Source organism: Oncorhynchus masou, chromosome 7 (assembly GCF_036934945.1).
Source record: "Oncorhynchus masou masou isolate Uvic2021 chromosome 7, UVic_Omas_1.1, whole genome shotgun sequence".
Lineage (NCBI taxonomy): Eukaryota > Metazoa > Chordata > Actinopteri > Salmoniformes > Salmonidae > Oncorhynchus > Oncorhynchus masou.
In genome coordinates, this window is record NC_088218.1 from 200,736 (window position 1) to 215,735 (window position 15,000).

Below are 15,000 nucleotides of genomic sequence, written 5' to 3' on the forward strand. Positions count from 1 at the left end.
GGACAAGAGTCTAGATGTAGAATAAAGAGTCTAGATGTAGGACAAGAGTCTAGATGTAGGAGTCAAGAGTCTAGATGTAGGACAAAGAGTCTAGATGTAGGACAAGGAGTCTAGATGTAGGACAAGAGTCTAGATGTAGGACAAGAGTCTAGATGTAGAACAAGAGTCTTGATGTAGAACAAGAGTCTAGATGTAGAACAAGAGTCTAGATGTAGAACAAGAGTCTAGATGTAGAACAAGAGTCTAGATGTAGAACAAGAGTCTAGATGTAGAACAAGAGTCTAGATGTAGAACAAGAGTCTAGATGTAGAACAAGAGTCTAGATGTAGAATAAGAGTCTAGATGTAGGACAAGAGTCTAGATGTAGGACAAGAGTCTAGATGTAGGACAAGAGTCTAGATGTAGGACAAGAGTCTAGATGTAGGACAAGAGTCTAGATGTAGGACAAGAGTCTAGATGTAGGACAAGAGTCTAGATGTAGGACAAGAGTCTAGATGTAGGACAAGAGTCTAGATGTAGAACAAGAGTCTAGATGTAGGACAAGAGTCTAGATGTAGGACAAGAGTCTAGATGTAGGACAAGAGAGTCTAGATGTAGGACAAGAGTCTAGATGTAGGACAAGAGTCTAGATGTAGGACAAGAGTCTAGATGTAGAACAAGAGTCTAGATGTAGAACAAGAGTCTAGATGTAGAATAAGAGTCTAGATGTAGGACAAGAGTCTAGATGTACGACAAGAGTCTAGATGTAGGACAAGAGTCTAGATGTAGAACAAGAGTCTAGATGTAGAACAAGAGTCTAGATGTAGGACAAGAGTCTAGATGTAGGACAAGAGTCTAGATGTAGAATAAGAGTCTAGATGTAGAATAAGAGTCTAGCTGTAGGACAAGAGTCTAGATGTAGAATAAGAGTCTAGATGTAGGACAAGAGTCTAGATGTAGGACAAGAGTCTAGATGTACGACAAGAGTCTAGATGTAGGACAAGAGTCTAGATGTAGAACAAGAGTCTAGATGTAGGACAAGAGTCTAGATGTAGGACAAGAGTCTAGATGTAGAATAAGAGTCTAGATGTAGGACAAGAGTCTAGATGTAGGACAAGAGTCTAGATGTAGAACAAGAGTCTAGATGTAGAATAAGAGTCTAGATGTAGAACAAGAGTCTAGATGTAGAATAAGAGTCTAGATGTAGAATAAGAGTCTAGATGTAGAATAAGAGTCTAGATGTAGAATAAGAGTCTAGATGTAGAATAAGAGTCTAGATGTAGAATAAGAGTCTAGATTTAGAATAAGAGTCTAGATGTAGAATAAGAGTCTAGATGTAGAATAAGAGTCTAGATGTAGAATAAGAGTCTAGATGTAGAATAAGAGTCTAGATGTAGAATAAGAGTCTAGATGTAGAATAAGAGTCTAGATGTAGAATAAGAGTCTAGATGTAGAATAAGAGTCTAGATGTAGAACAAGAGTCTAGATGTAGAACAAGAGTCTAGATGTAGAATAAGAGTCTAGATGTAGAATAAGAGTCTAGATGTAGAATAAGAGTCTAGATGTAGAACAAGAGTCTAGATGTAGAATAAGAGTCTAGATGTAGAATAAGAGTCTAGATGTAGAATAAGAGTCTAGATGTAGGACAAGAGTCTAGATGTAGAATAAGTGGCGGTGGAGTTCTCATCTGCTCCTGTCAGTCTGTCCTTCATCTTCTGAGCTCTGCGTTCGATGTCCAGAGCCACGGAGTCCCGGATGGCACCAAGAGCAGGCATGGGTCCGATCACCTCTTCATCCTCCTCTTCATCACCGCTGGAGGGTTCTGCTGTGTAGCCCGTGGCAGGGGCTGGCAGAGGGAAATCATCCTCACCATCATCATCATCTTCATCAGAGGCCGGTCTGTGAAATCCTGGGGGTAAGGCTGGTCCCAATACACCTGGCCTAAGGTAGGTAGAAAAAGACAATCAATCAACACAAACCAATAAATACATTTAGACACAAGTTATTTGAAAACGCATACATGACTGACAGCATTTAATATGTCTGTTTAAAGCAGAGAGAACTAGCTGACATATCATTTAATATGTCTATTTAAAGCAGGGGGAACTAGCTGACATATCATTTAATATGTCTGTTTAAAGCAGGGAGAACTAGCTGACATATAATTTAATGTCTGTTTAAAGCAGAGAGAACTAGTTGTGTTGTCTTGGTTACCTCTCTGGTGAAGCCTGTGGCTTTGAGAACCCAGGAGGAAGAGCTGGTCCGAAGAAACCATCATCATCATCGTCATCATCCTCAAGCCTCCTACTCACCGCCTCTTCCACCCTGTGCTGTTTTCTACAGAATGATGCAGACAGTTCAGTTCTGGCAGTTTACATTCGCTTTCCTTCAAAAACAGGAAATAAACGTGCTTGATGTTTGTTTGAAATGTCGAAGTGAGTCTAAACGTGTTACTCTGCGGTGGATCCATCCTGGTCGTCCCGCTGCCGTGACCGTGTCTGCTGCTCGTCTTGCTTCGTCTCTTGATCACCTCCTCCTCCTCTTGGCCGAAGTCATCCTCCGAGCTGGAGAGCAACTCCGGTTTGTATCCCGGAGGCAGCGCAGGACCTGCAACTATTGGAGAAGACAGCACATCCTCGGTTGGAAAATACCAAAAACAGACACTAGCTTTTTCGATTTAACAATACAGTATAAAGCAGAAAGATAACTAAAGGCATGAATATGACAGCATAGTATCTGATGACACGAGTCATAGCCAAAAATAATGTGGATTTAAACCACTACTAACTTTACTCATCCTTCCTCGTCATCAGAATTATCATTGCTGCTTTTTCTGAACGACGGTGGTAAGGCAGGTCCGATTAAATCATCGTCTGACATGATTATCGATTATTAATAAGCTATTTTTTACAACAATAAACACCTTGACGAGAACGAAAAAAAACGACACCGAAACCCGAAAAATATACTCTGACCTCTACCACGGGAAGTAAACAATATCGACATCCAATCAATCAATAAGCGGAATTCATATGTCACATGATCATTTCACTAAGCGATAGAAACCGAGTTGGTCGCGTCGCAGTTGCTTGTTGTTGTTTCTCACTTGTCGTTTGACATGGTTTGACGAAGCAAGTTGTTTTCGGGAACAAGCTAATACTATCATGGGAAGAAAGATAGGGAGATCGGGGTGAGTATCTAGATGTTCCCGGAAATGGAATGTTACTCCAGCTCATGTTGCTGTTCAGTCAGTGTTGTGATGGCAATTATAGCATGATGCTGAAGCATGGGAGACAGACATGCATGCATTCTGTGTAACAGTACCGAACCATTGTACCTAGCTAATACCTATAGTAGTTAGCAAGTACCTATAGCATATTATAGTATAGTAGTAGTATAGTAGCTAGCAAGTACCTATAGCATATTATAGTATAGTATTAGTATAGTAGCTAGCAAGTACCTATAGTATAGCAGTAGTATAGTAGCTAGCAAGTACCTATAGCATAGTATAGTAGTTAGCAAGTACCTATAGCATAGTATAGTAGTAAGCAAGTACCTATAGTATAGCAGTATTGTAGCTAGCAAGTACCTATAGCATAGTGTAGCAGCAGTATTGTAGCTAGCAAGTACCTATAGCATAGTATAGCAGCAGTATAGTAGCTAGCAAGTACCATAGTATAGCAGCAGTATGGTAGCTAGCAAGTACCTATAGCAGCAGTATAGTAGCTAGCAAGTACCTATAGCATAGTATAGCAGCAGTATGGTAGCTAGCAAGTACCTATAGCAGCAGTATAGTAGCTAGCAAGTACCTATAGCATAGTATAGCAGTAGTATAGTAGCTAGCAAGTACCTATAGTATAGAATAGCAGTAGTATAGCAGCTAGCAAGTACCTATAGTATAGCAGTAGTATAGTAGTGAGCAAGTACATATAGCAGTAGTATAGTAGCTAGCTAATACCTGTAGTAGTAGTATAGTAGCAGGCTAGTATCTATAGCATAGTAAAGCAGTAATATAGTAGCTAGCAAGTACCTATAACATAGTAGTAGTATAGTAGCTAGCAAGTAGTAGTAGTAGTAGTATAGTAGCTAGCAAGTACCTGTAGTATAGTAGTAGTAGTAGTAGTATAGTAGCTAACAAGTACCTGTAGTATAGTAGTAGTAGTAGTATAGTAGCTAGCAAGTACCTGTAGTAGTAGTATAGTAGCAGGCTAGTACCTATAGTATAACAGTAGTATAGTAGCTAGCAAGTACCTATAACATAGTAGTAGTAGTATAGTAGCGAGCAAGTACCTGTAGTATAGTAGTAGTAGTAGTATAGTAGCTAGCAAGTACCTGTAGTAGTAGTATAGTAGCTAGCAAGTACCTGTAGTATAGTAGTAGTAGTAGTAGTATAGTAGCTAGCAAGTACTTGTAGTATAGTAGTAGTAATAGTAGTAGTAGTATAGTAGCTAGCAAGTACCTGTAGTATAGTAGTAGTAGTAGTAGTAGTAGTAGTAGTTGTATAGTAGCTAGAAAAACAAACTAACTTCAAGATACTGCAGACTGCCTTAGTCTGGAGACCAGATGTCTGTCACCTGAAACATAGGGGCAGACATGAGCGTTTGGTGTGGGAGCCGTAGGTGTCCCCCACTAACGACCTCTGCCAACATCGTCCCAGTATGTTGAATAAAATGACATCTGACTGTACATAGTGTCCAACGTCCTCAGCCTGTATGTCTGTGCAGCCTGTAGTGTTTGTTTGTTTTACAGGTAGGAATGTGAGACAATATATCCACAGGAAAGTAGAATGAAATCAACTTTTCAAAGTGCTGGTAGAGCATTCAGATGTCTGTCACCTGAAACATGAGGAGTGTCCTCCTCAGCCTGTAGTGTCCCACCAGCGTAGTGTCCAACGTCCTCAGCCTGTAGTGTCCCTGCCAACATAGTGTCCAACGTCCTCAGCCTGTAGTGTCCCTGCCAGCGTAGTGTCCAACGTCCTCAGCCTGTAGTGTCCCTGCCAACATAGTGTCCAAGTGCGTCCGTCAGCCTGTAGTGTCCCTGCCAACATAGTGTCCAACGTCCCTCAGCCTGTAATGTCCCGCCAGTGTCCCTCAGCCTGTAGTGTCCAGCGTAGTGTGCCAACATAGTGTCCAACGTCCTCAGCCTGTAGTGTCCCTGCCAACATAGTGTCCAACGTCCTCAGCCTGTAGTGTCCCTGCCAACATAGTGTCCAACGTCCTCAGCCTGTAGTGTCCCTGCCAACATAGTGTCCAACGTCCTCAGCCTGTAGTGTCCCCACCAGCGTAGTGTCCAACGTCCTCAGCCTGTAGTGTCCCCACCAGCGTAGTGTCCAACGTCCTCAGCCTGTAGTGTCCCCAGCAGCGTAGTGTCCAACGTCCTCAGCCTGTAGTGTCCCCACCAGCGTAGTGTCCAACGTCCTCAGCCTGTAGTGTCCCCGCCAACGTAGTGTCCAATGTCCTCAGCCTGTAGTGTCCCACCAGCATAGTGTCTAACGTCCCCAGCCTGTAGTGTCCCCGCCAACGTAGTGTCCAACGTCCTCAGCCTGTAGTGTCCCACCAGCATAGTGTCTAACGTCCCCAGCCTGTAGTGTCCCCGCCAGCGTAGTGTCCCTGCCAGCATAGTGTCCCCGCCAGCGTAGTGTCCAACGTCCTCAGCCTGTAGTGTCCCCACCAGCGTAGTGTCCCCGCCAGCGTAGTGTCCAACGTCCTCAGCCTGTAGTGTCCCAGTGTCCCCAGCGTAGTGTCCAACGTCCTCAACCTGTAGTGTCCCCACCAGCGTAGTGTCCAACGTCCTCAGCCTGTAGTGTCCCCACCAGCGTAGTGTCCAACGTCCTCAGCCTGTAGTGTCCCCACCAGCGTAGTGTCCAACGTCCTCAGCCTGCCGTGTCCCACCAGCGTAGTGTCCATGTCCTCAGCTTGTAGTGTCCCTGCCAGCGTAGTGTCCCCACCAGCGTAGTGTCCAACGTCCTCAGCCTGAAGTGTCCCCACCAGCGTAGTGTCCAACGTCCTCAGCCTGTCGTGTCCCACCAGCGTAGTGTCCATGTCCTCAGCTTGTAGTGTCCCCGTCCCAGCGTAGTGTCCATGTCCTCAGCCTGTAGTGTCCCCGCCAGCGTAGTGTCCCCACCAGCGTAGTGTCCCCACCAGCGTAGTGTCCAACGTCACCCGTAGTGTCCAAGCCTGTAGTGTCCCCACCAGCGTAGTGTCCAACGTCCTCAGCCTGAAGTGTCCCCACCAGCGTAGTGTCCAGTGTCCCCGCCAGCGTCCCTCCTCAGCCTGTAGTGTCCCCACCAGCGCAGTGTCCAACGTCCTCAGCCTGTAGTGTGTAGGGTTTTAAATGGCTCCAACTGGTAGTGATGCTTCAGGAGGCTGGTCCCCAGGTGTTGCTCCCCCCCCAAATGATTTAACAAGGCAGATGCGGTCCTCAGTCGCTCTGGATAAGAGCGTCGCCCAATCAGGAGGCTGGTCAGGGGTTGCTTGTTAACAAGGCAGAGGCGGTCCTCAACTTGCCCAATCAGGAGGCTGGTCAGGTGTTGCTCGTTAACAAGGCAGAGGCGGTCCTCAATTCGCCCAATCAGGAGGCTGGTCAGGGGTTGCTTGTTAACTCTTGATACTCCCCATCCCGGATCCGGGATCGTGAATACAGCCTCAGGCTCATTAGCATAACGCAACGTTAACGATTTCTGAAAATCGCAAATAAAATGAAAATAATGCGTCTGCTCTCAAGCTTAGCCTTTTCTTAACAACACTGTCATCTCAGATTTTCAAAATATGCTTTTGAACCATAGCAATTCACTAATTTGTGTAAGAGTATGCAAAGCTAGCTTAGCATTTTGAGTAGCATTTAGCACGCAACATTTACACAAAAACCAGATAACCAAATAAATAAAATCATTTACCTTTGAAGAGCTTCGGATGTTTTCAATGAGAAGACTCTCAGTTACATAGCAAATGTTCAGTTTTTCCTGAAAGAATCTTTGTGTAGGAGAAATCGCTCCGTTTTGTACATCACATTTGGCTACCAAACGAACCGAAAATTCAGTCACCAACAACTTCAAACTTTTTCCGAATTAACTCCATAATATCGACGAAACATGGCAAACGTTGTTTGGAATCAATCCTTAAGGTGTTTTTTCACATCTCTTCATTGATATATCGTTCGTGGAAGCCTGCTTTCTCTCTGAATTCCATGGAAAAATACTTGCAGCTGAGGTTTGCGCACCAATTTCGCGCAGGACACCGGGCGGACACCTGGTAAATGTGGTCTCTTATGGTCAATCTTCCAATGATATGCCTACAAATACGTCACAATGCTGCAGACACCTTGGGGAAACGACAGAAAGGGCAGACTTATTCCTCTCGCATTCACAGCCATATAAGGAGACAATGGAAAACAGAGCCTCAAAATCCTGCTCATTTCCTGGATGCCGTTTCATCTTGGTTTTGCCTGTAGCTCACGTTCTAGGGCACGCACAGAGAATATCTTTGCAGTTCTGGAAACGTCAGAGTGTTTTCTTTCCAAAGCTATCAATTATATGCATAGTCGAGCATCTTTTTGTGACAAAATATTGCGCTTAAAACGGGCACGTCTTTTTATCCAAAAATGATATAGCGCCCCCAGAGTTTCAAGAGTTAACAAGGCAGAGGCGGTCCTCAATTCGCCCAATCAGGAGGAAGTTGTACTTGCTAAGCAAAGCAGTGTGACGTCCTTGACACAGAACCATGTAAGAGGGTCATCGTAAATAATAATAATGTGTTCTTAACTGACTTGCCAAGTTACATAAAGGTTAAATAAAGGTTACATTATAAATCATGTAATCACGAGCTCGGCATGTACGCATCTATTTTCGTCTCGTGTCGTCAGGTTGATAGAAACCAGGACTTTGAAATTGTTGTTGTAATTCCACTTTCCTGTAGAAGTGTTGTCTCACGTTCCCGAACACCAAAAGGGCCGACCGCGCAGACAACTGGTAAATTAAAATATCAATTCATTCAACATCCTGACTACGATAGGTTGGGAGGGCAAACTTTCCTGATCCAAATACTAATTTCTGCCTGAGTTAGAATTCAATGGAATTCAACGTCTGGTCAACAGGCGGTCAGCTGTCTGTGTCTGACACTAGCACTTTCTGAGAGTAGAAATCACTGGGATTTAAATCGTATTTTTAATGGTAGGGACCCTACAGTGAGAGCTGATTTCAGAACAATGTCATCTTCTATCTCTACGGTCTTTCTCTTGGGTGATGGATATGTCTCACCGAGTTTCCCAGTTGTAAGACTCACGGCTCAGCCAATTACTGCTTAATGACACCCTTCCTGTCTCTGTCTCTCTTCCTCCCCTTCCTGTCTCTGTCTCTCTTCCTCCTTCCTGTCTCTGTCTCTCTTCCTCCTTCCTGTCTCTGTCTCTCTTCCTCCTTCCTGTCTCTCTCTCTTCCTCCTTCCTGTCTCTCTTCCTCCTTCCTGTCTCTGTCTCTCTTCCTCCTTCCTGTCTCTCTTCCTGTCTCTGTCTCTCTTCCTCCTTCCTGTCTCTCTTCCTCCCTCCTGTCTCTGTCTCTCTTCCTCCCTCCTGTCTCTGTCTCTCTTCCTCCCTTCCTGTCTCTGTCTCTCTTCCTCCTTCCTGTCTCTGTCTCTCTTCCTCCTTCCTGTCTCTCTTCCTCCTTCCTGTCTCTGTCTCTCTTTGTCCTTCCTGTCTCTCTTCCTCCTTCCTGTCTCTGTCTCTCTTCCTCCCTCCCTCTCGTCCTTCCTCCCCTCCCTGTCTCTTCCTCCCTCCTGTCTCTGTCTCTCTTCCTCCTCCCTTCCCTCCCTTCCTGTCTCTCTCTCTTCCTCCTTCCTGTCTCTGTCTCTCTTCCTCCCTCCCTTCCTGTCTCTCTTCCTCCTTCCTGTCTCTGTCTCTCTTCGTCCTTCCTGTCTCTCTTCCTCCCTTCCTGTCTCTGTCTCTCTTCCTCCCTTCCTGTCTCTGTCTGTCTGTCTGTCTGTCTGTCTGTCTGTCTGTCTGTCTGTCTGTCTGTCTGTCTGTCTGTCTGTCTGTCTGTCTTCCTCCAGAGAGGAAGTCTTCTAAGAAGCGTGTGTATGACGAAGAGGAGGATGAGGAGGAGGCGATGGGCAGTGAGTCCCAGGAGGCCGTCCCTGCAGCGGCCGGTAAAACGGTGGATGAGTCTGCCATCCAGCTGGACGAATACGGGGCTAAAGACTACCGGCTGCAGATGTTGCTGAAGAACGACCACGGATCACGACCTCTCTGGGTGGTGAGACTGACAGATGACATCACCGACCTCTCTGGGTGGTGAGACTGACAGATTACATCACCGACCTCTCTGGGTGGTGAGACTGGCAGATTACATCACCAACCTCTCTGGGTGGTGAGACTGGCAGATTACATCACCGACCTCTCTGGGTGGTGAGACTGACAGATTACATCACCGACCTCTCTGGGTGGTGAGACTGACTGATGACATCACCGACCTCTCTGGGTGGTGAGACTGACAGATTACATCACCAACCTCTCTGGGTGTTGAGACTGACAGATTACATCACCGACCTCTCTGGGTGGTGAGACTGACAGATTACATCACCGACCTCTCTGGGTGGTGAGACTGACAGATTACATCACCGACCTCTCTGGGTGGTGAGACTGGCAGATGACATCACCAACCTCTCTGGGTGGTGAGACTGGCAGATTACATCACCGACCTCTCTGGGTGGTGAGACTGACAGATTACATCACCGACCTCTCTGGGTGGTGAGACTGACAGATTACATCACCGACCTCTCTGGGTGGTGAGACTGACTGATGACATCACCGACCTCTCTGGGTGGTGAGACTGACAGATTACATCACCGACCTCTCTGGGTGGTGAGACTGACAGATTACATCACCGACCTCTCTGGGTGGTGAGACTGACAGATGACATCACCGACCTCTCTGGGTGGTGAGACTGACAGATGACATCACCGACCTCTCTGGGTGGTGAGACTGACAGATTACATCACCGACCTCTCTGGGTGGTGAGACTGACAGATTACATCACCGACCTCTCTGGGTGGTGAGACTGACAGATTACATCACCAGAACTCTGGTCAGACTGTCGTACCTGTGAACTCTGGTCAGACTGTCGTACCTGTGAACTCTGGTCAGACTGTCGTACCTGTGAACTCTGGTCAGACTGTCGTACCTGTGAACTCTGGTCAGACTGTCGTACCTGTGAACTCTGGTCAGACTGTCGTACCTGTGAACTCTGGTCAGACTGTCGTACCTGTGAACTCTGGTCAGACTGTCAGACTACATCTGTGAACTCTGGTCAGACTGTCAGTACCTGTGACCTGGTCTCTGGTTGAGACTGTCGTACCTGTGAACTCTGGTCAGACTGTCGTACCTGTGAACTCTGGTCAGACTGTCGTACCTGTGAACTCTGGTCAGACTGTCGTACCTGTGAACTCTGGTCAGACTGTCGTACCTGTGAACTCTGGTCAGACTGTCGTACCTGTGAACTCTGGTCAGACTGTCGTACCCGTGAACTCTGGTCAGACTGTCGTTCCGTGAACTCTGGTCAGACTGTCGTACCCGTGAACTCTGGTTTGAGTTTTACTCCGATGTTTGTAAACAGTCTAAATGTAAACAAACAGTGTATATCCTCATAACATGGTTAAATCTATAATGTAGATGTCATTGATGGTCAGTCTGTGAACCTGTCATCCACAACAGACAGGATATGAATCTGACAGAGGCTCCATTTCTCTGATACTTCCCTGAACGTCAGCTTTTTCTCTGTCTGTCACTGAACTCTGTCTGTCTCTCTCTCTGTCTCTCTCTCTGTCTCTCTCTGTCTCTCTCGTGACTCTGTCTCTCTCTGGTCAGACTCTCTCTCTGTCTCTCTGTTTCTCTCTGGTCTCTCTCTCTGGTCTCTCTCTCTCTGAACTCTGTCTCTCTCGGACTCTGTCTCTCTGAACTCTGGTCAGACTGTCGTACCTCTCTCTGTCTCTCTCCCTCTGAACTCTGTCTGTCTCCCCTGAACTCTGTCTCTCTCTCTGTCTCTCTCTCTCTGTCTCTCTGCATCTCTGTCTCTCTCTGTCTCTCTCTCTGTCTCTCTCGGACTCTGTCTCTCTCGGACTCTGTCTCTCTCGGACTCTGTCTCTCTCTCTCTCTGTCTCTCTCTCTCTCTCTGTGTCTCTCTGTCTCTCCCTCCTCTCTCTCTCCCTCTCTCTGTCTCTCCCTCTCTCTGTCTCTCTCTCTCTCCCTCTCTCTCCCTCTCTCTGTCTCTCCCTCTCTCTGTCTCTCTGTCTCTCCCTCTCTCTCTCTGTCTCTCTGTCTCTCCCTCTCTCTGTCTTTCTCTCTCTCTGTCTCTCTCTCTCTGTCTCTCTGTTTCTCTCCTCTCTGTCTCTCTCTGTCTCTGTCTCTCCTCTCTGTCTCCTCTCTCTCTCTCCTCTCTCCTCTGTCTCTCTCTATGTCTCTCTCTGTCTCTCTCTCTTTCTCTCTCTGTTTCCCTCTCTCTCTTTCTCTCTCTGTTTCCCTCTCTCTCTTTCTCTCTCTGTTTCCCTCTCTCTCTCTCTCTCTGTCTCTCTGTCTCCTCTCTCTCTGTCTTCTCTCTCTCTGTCTCTCCTCTCTCTTTCTCTCTCTCTCTGTCTCTCTCTGTCTCTATCTCTGTCTCTCTCTCTCTCTGTCTCTGTCTCCTCTCTCTGTCTCCTCTCTCTCCCTCTCTCTGTCTCCTCTCTCTCTCTCTCACCCCTCCTCCCCGTCCCGACAGGCTCCAGATGGACACATCTTCCTGGAAGCCTTCTCTCCGGTGTATAGGTATGCCCAGGACTTCCTGGTTGCCATAGCAGAGCCAGTGTGTCGTCCTGTCCACGTTCATGAGTACAAGCTGACAGCCTACTCCCTCTACGCTGCTGTGAGCGTCGGTCTACAGACCTCAGACATCGTGGAGTATCTCCAGAAACTCAGCAAGACGTCTGTACCGGACGGCATCGTGCAGTTCATCAAGGTCAGTTAGGAGAGGAGGAGGAGGAGGGTGGTGGTACAGGGAGGAGGAGGAGGTGGTGGTACAGGGAGGAGGAGGAGGTGGTGGTACAGGGAGGAGGAGGAGGTGGTGGTACAGGGAGGAGGAGGTGGTGGTACAGGGAGGAAGAGGAAGTGGTGGTACAGGGAGGTCTTCTGTGGGGGGGTCTGTAGGGGGTGTCTGTAGAGGGGGTGTCTGTGGGGGGGGTCTGTAGGGGCTGTCTGTAGAGGGGGTGTCTGTAGGGGGGTCTGTAGAGGGGTGTCTGTAAGGGGGTGTCTGTAGGGGGTGTCTGTGGGGGCTGTCTGTAGGGGGTGTCTGTAGGGGAGTCTGTAGGGGTGTCTGTAGGGGGGTCTGTAGGGGTGTCTGTAGGGGGGTCTGTAGGGGTGTCTGTAGGGGGGTCTGTAGGGGGTGTCTGTAGGGGTGTCTGTAGGGGGGTGTCTGTAGGGGGGTCTGTGGGGGTGTCTGTGGGGGCTGTCTGTAGGGGTGTCTGTAGGGGGAGTCTGTAGGGGGTCTGTGGGGGGGTGTCTGTTGGGGGGTGTCTGTAGGGGGGTCTGTAGGGGTGTCTGTAGGGGGGTCTGTAGGGGTGTCTGTAGAGGGGTGTCTGTGGGGGCTGTCTGTAGGGGGTGTCTGTAGAGGGGTGTCTGTAGGGGGGTCTGTAGGGGGTGTCTGTAGGGGGTGTCTGTAGGGGGTGTCTGTAGGGGGGTCTGTGGGGGTGTCTGTGGGGGCTGTCTGTAGGGGGGTGTCTGTGGGGGAGTCTGTAGGGGGGTCTGTGGGGGGTGTCTGTAGGGGTGTCTGTAGGGGGGTCTGTAGGGGTGTCTGTAGGGGGGTCTGTAGGGGTGTCTGTAGAGGGGTGTCTGTGGGGGCTGTCTGTAGGGGGTGTCTGTAGGGGGTGTCTGTAGAGGGGTGTCTGTAGGGGGGTCTGTGGTGGTGTCTGTGGGGGAGTCTGTAGGGGGGTCTGTGGGGGGGTGTCTGTAGGGGTGTCTGTAGGGGGGTCTGTAGGGGTGTCTGTAGGGGGGTCTGTAGGGGTGTCTGTAGAGGGGTGTCTGTGGGGGCTGTCTGTAGGGGGTGTCTGTAGGGGGGTGTCTGTAGAGGGGTGTCTGAGGGGGGTCTGTGGGGGTGTCTGTAGGGGGTGTCTGTAGGGGGGTGTCTGTAGGGGGGTGTCTGTAGGGGGTGTCTGTAGGGGGGTCTGTGGGGGTGTCTGTAGGGGGGTGTCTGTAGGGGGGTCTGTGGGGGTGTCTGTAGGGGGGTGTCTGTAGGGGGGTCTGTGGGGGTGTCTGTAGGGGTGTCTGTAGGGGGTGTCTGGAGACAACACATTTTTATATATATATATACACACAACCGGTAGGCTGAGACAACACATTTATATATATATATATATACAACCGGTAGGCTGAGACAACACATTTATATATATATATATACACACAACCGGTAGGCGGAGACAACACATTTATATATATATATACACACAACCGGTAGGCGGAGACAACACATTATATATATATATATATATATATATACACAACCGGTAGGCTGAGACAACACATTTATATATATATATATATATATACACAACCGGTAGGCTGAGACAACACATTTATATATATATATATATACACAACCGGTAGGCTGAGACAACACATTTATATATATATATATATATACACAACCGGTAGGCTGAGACAACATATATATATATATATATATACACAACCGGTAGGCTGAGACAACACATTTATATATATATATACACAACCGGTAGGCTGAGACAACACATTTATATATATATTATATATATATATGAGACAACACATATATATATATATACACAACCGGTAGGCTGAGACAACACATTTATTATATATATATATATATATATACACAACCGGTAGGCTGAGACAACACATTTTTTTTATATATATATATATACACAACCGGTAGGCTGAGACAACACATTTATATATATATATATACAACCGGTAGGCTATATATATTTATATATATATATATATATACACACAACCGGTAGGCTGAGACAACACATTTATATATATATATATATACACAACCGGTAGGCTGAGACAACACATTTATATATATATATATATATATATACACACAACCGGTAGGCTGAGACAACACATTTATATATATATATATATATATATATATATATATATACACAACCGGTAGGCTGAGACAACACATTTATATATATATATATATATATATACACACAACCGGTAGGCTGAGACAACACATTTGTATATATATATATATACACAACCGGTAGGCTGAGACAACACATTTATATATGTATATATACACAACCGGTAGGCTGAGACAACACATTTATATATATATATACACAACCGGTAGGCTGAGACAACACATTTATATATATATATATATATATACAACCGGTAGGCTGAGACAACACATTTATATATATATACACACAACCGGTAGGCGGAGACAACACATTTATATATATATATATATATATATATACACAACCGGTAGGCTGAGACAACACATTTATATATATATATATATATATATATACACAACCGGTAGGCTGAGACAACACATTTATATATATATATACACACAACCGGTAGGCGGAGACAACACATTTATATATATATATACACACAACCGGTAGGCGGAGACAACACATTTATATATATATATATATATATATACACAACCGGTAGGCTGAGAAAACACATTTATATATATGTATATATATATACACAACCGGTAGGCTGAGACAACACATTTATATATATATATATATACACAACCGGTAGGCTGAGACAACACATATATATATATATATATATATATATATATACAACCGGTAGGCTGAGACAACACATTTATTATATATATAATATATATATATATACAACCGGTAGGCTGAGACAACACATTTATATGTATATATATATATATATATATTTATATATATATATCTATATATAAATGTAGGCTGAGACAACACATTTATATATATATATATATATATA

At 46.0% G+C, this 15,000-nt stretch overlaps 2 protein-coding genes across 2 annotated transcripts in view; one reads left to right on the plus strand and one right to left on the minus strand.

The window, feature by feature from the left end:
- Positions 1–1,613: 1,613 nt before the first annotated feature.
- Positions 1,614–4,902, minus strand: LOC135542907 (GPALPP motifs-containing protein 1-like). Its single transcript, XM_064970049.1, has 4 exons — positions 4,815–4,902; positions 2,434–2,524; positions 2,194–2,316; positions 1,614–1,920 (listed from the first exon to the last, which is right to left on the minus strand). The coding sequence occupies exons 1-4, from the start codon at positions 4,900–4,902 to the stop codon at positions 1,614–1,616; spliced, it is 609 nt and encodes a 202-aa protein (XP_064826121.1).
- Positions 3,151–15,000, plus strand: part of LOC135542908 (general transcription and DNA repair factor IIH helicase subunit XPB-like) — an 83,698-nt gene continuing 71,848 nt past the window's right edge. Inside the window, exons 1-4 of the mRNA XM_064970051.1 lie at positions 3,151–3,169; positions 9,018–9,220; positions 11,717–11,953; positions 12,277–12,341. Coding sequence (XP_064826123.1) covers positions 9,074–9,220; positions 11,717–11,953; positions 12,277–12,341 — 449 coding nt within the window. The 5' untranslated portion in view covers positions 3,151–3,169; positions 9,018–9,073. The remainder of the gene's footprint in view (positions 3,170–9,017; positions 9,221–11,716; positions 11,954–12,276; positions 12,342–15,000) is intronic.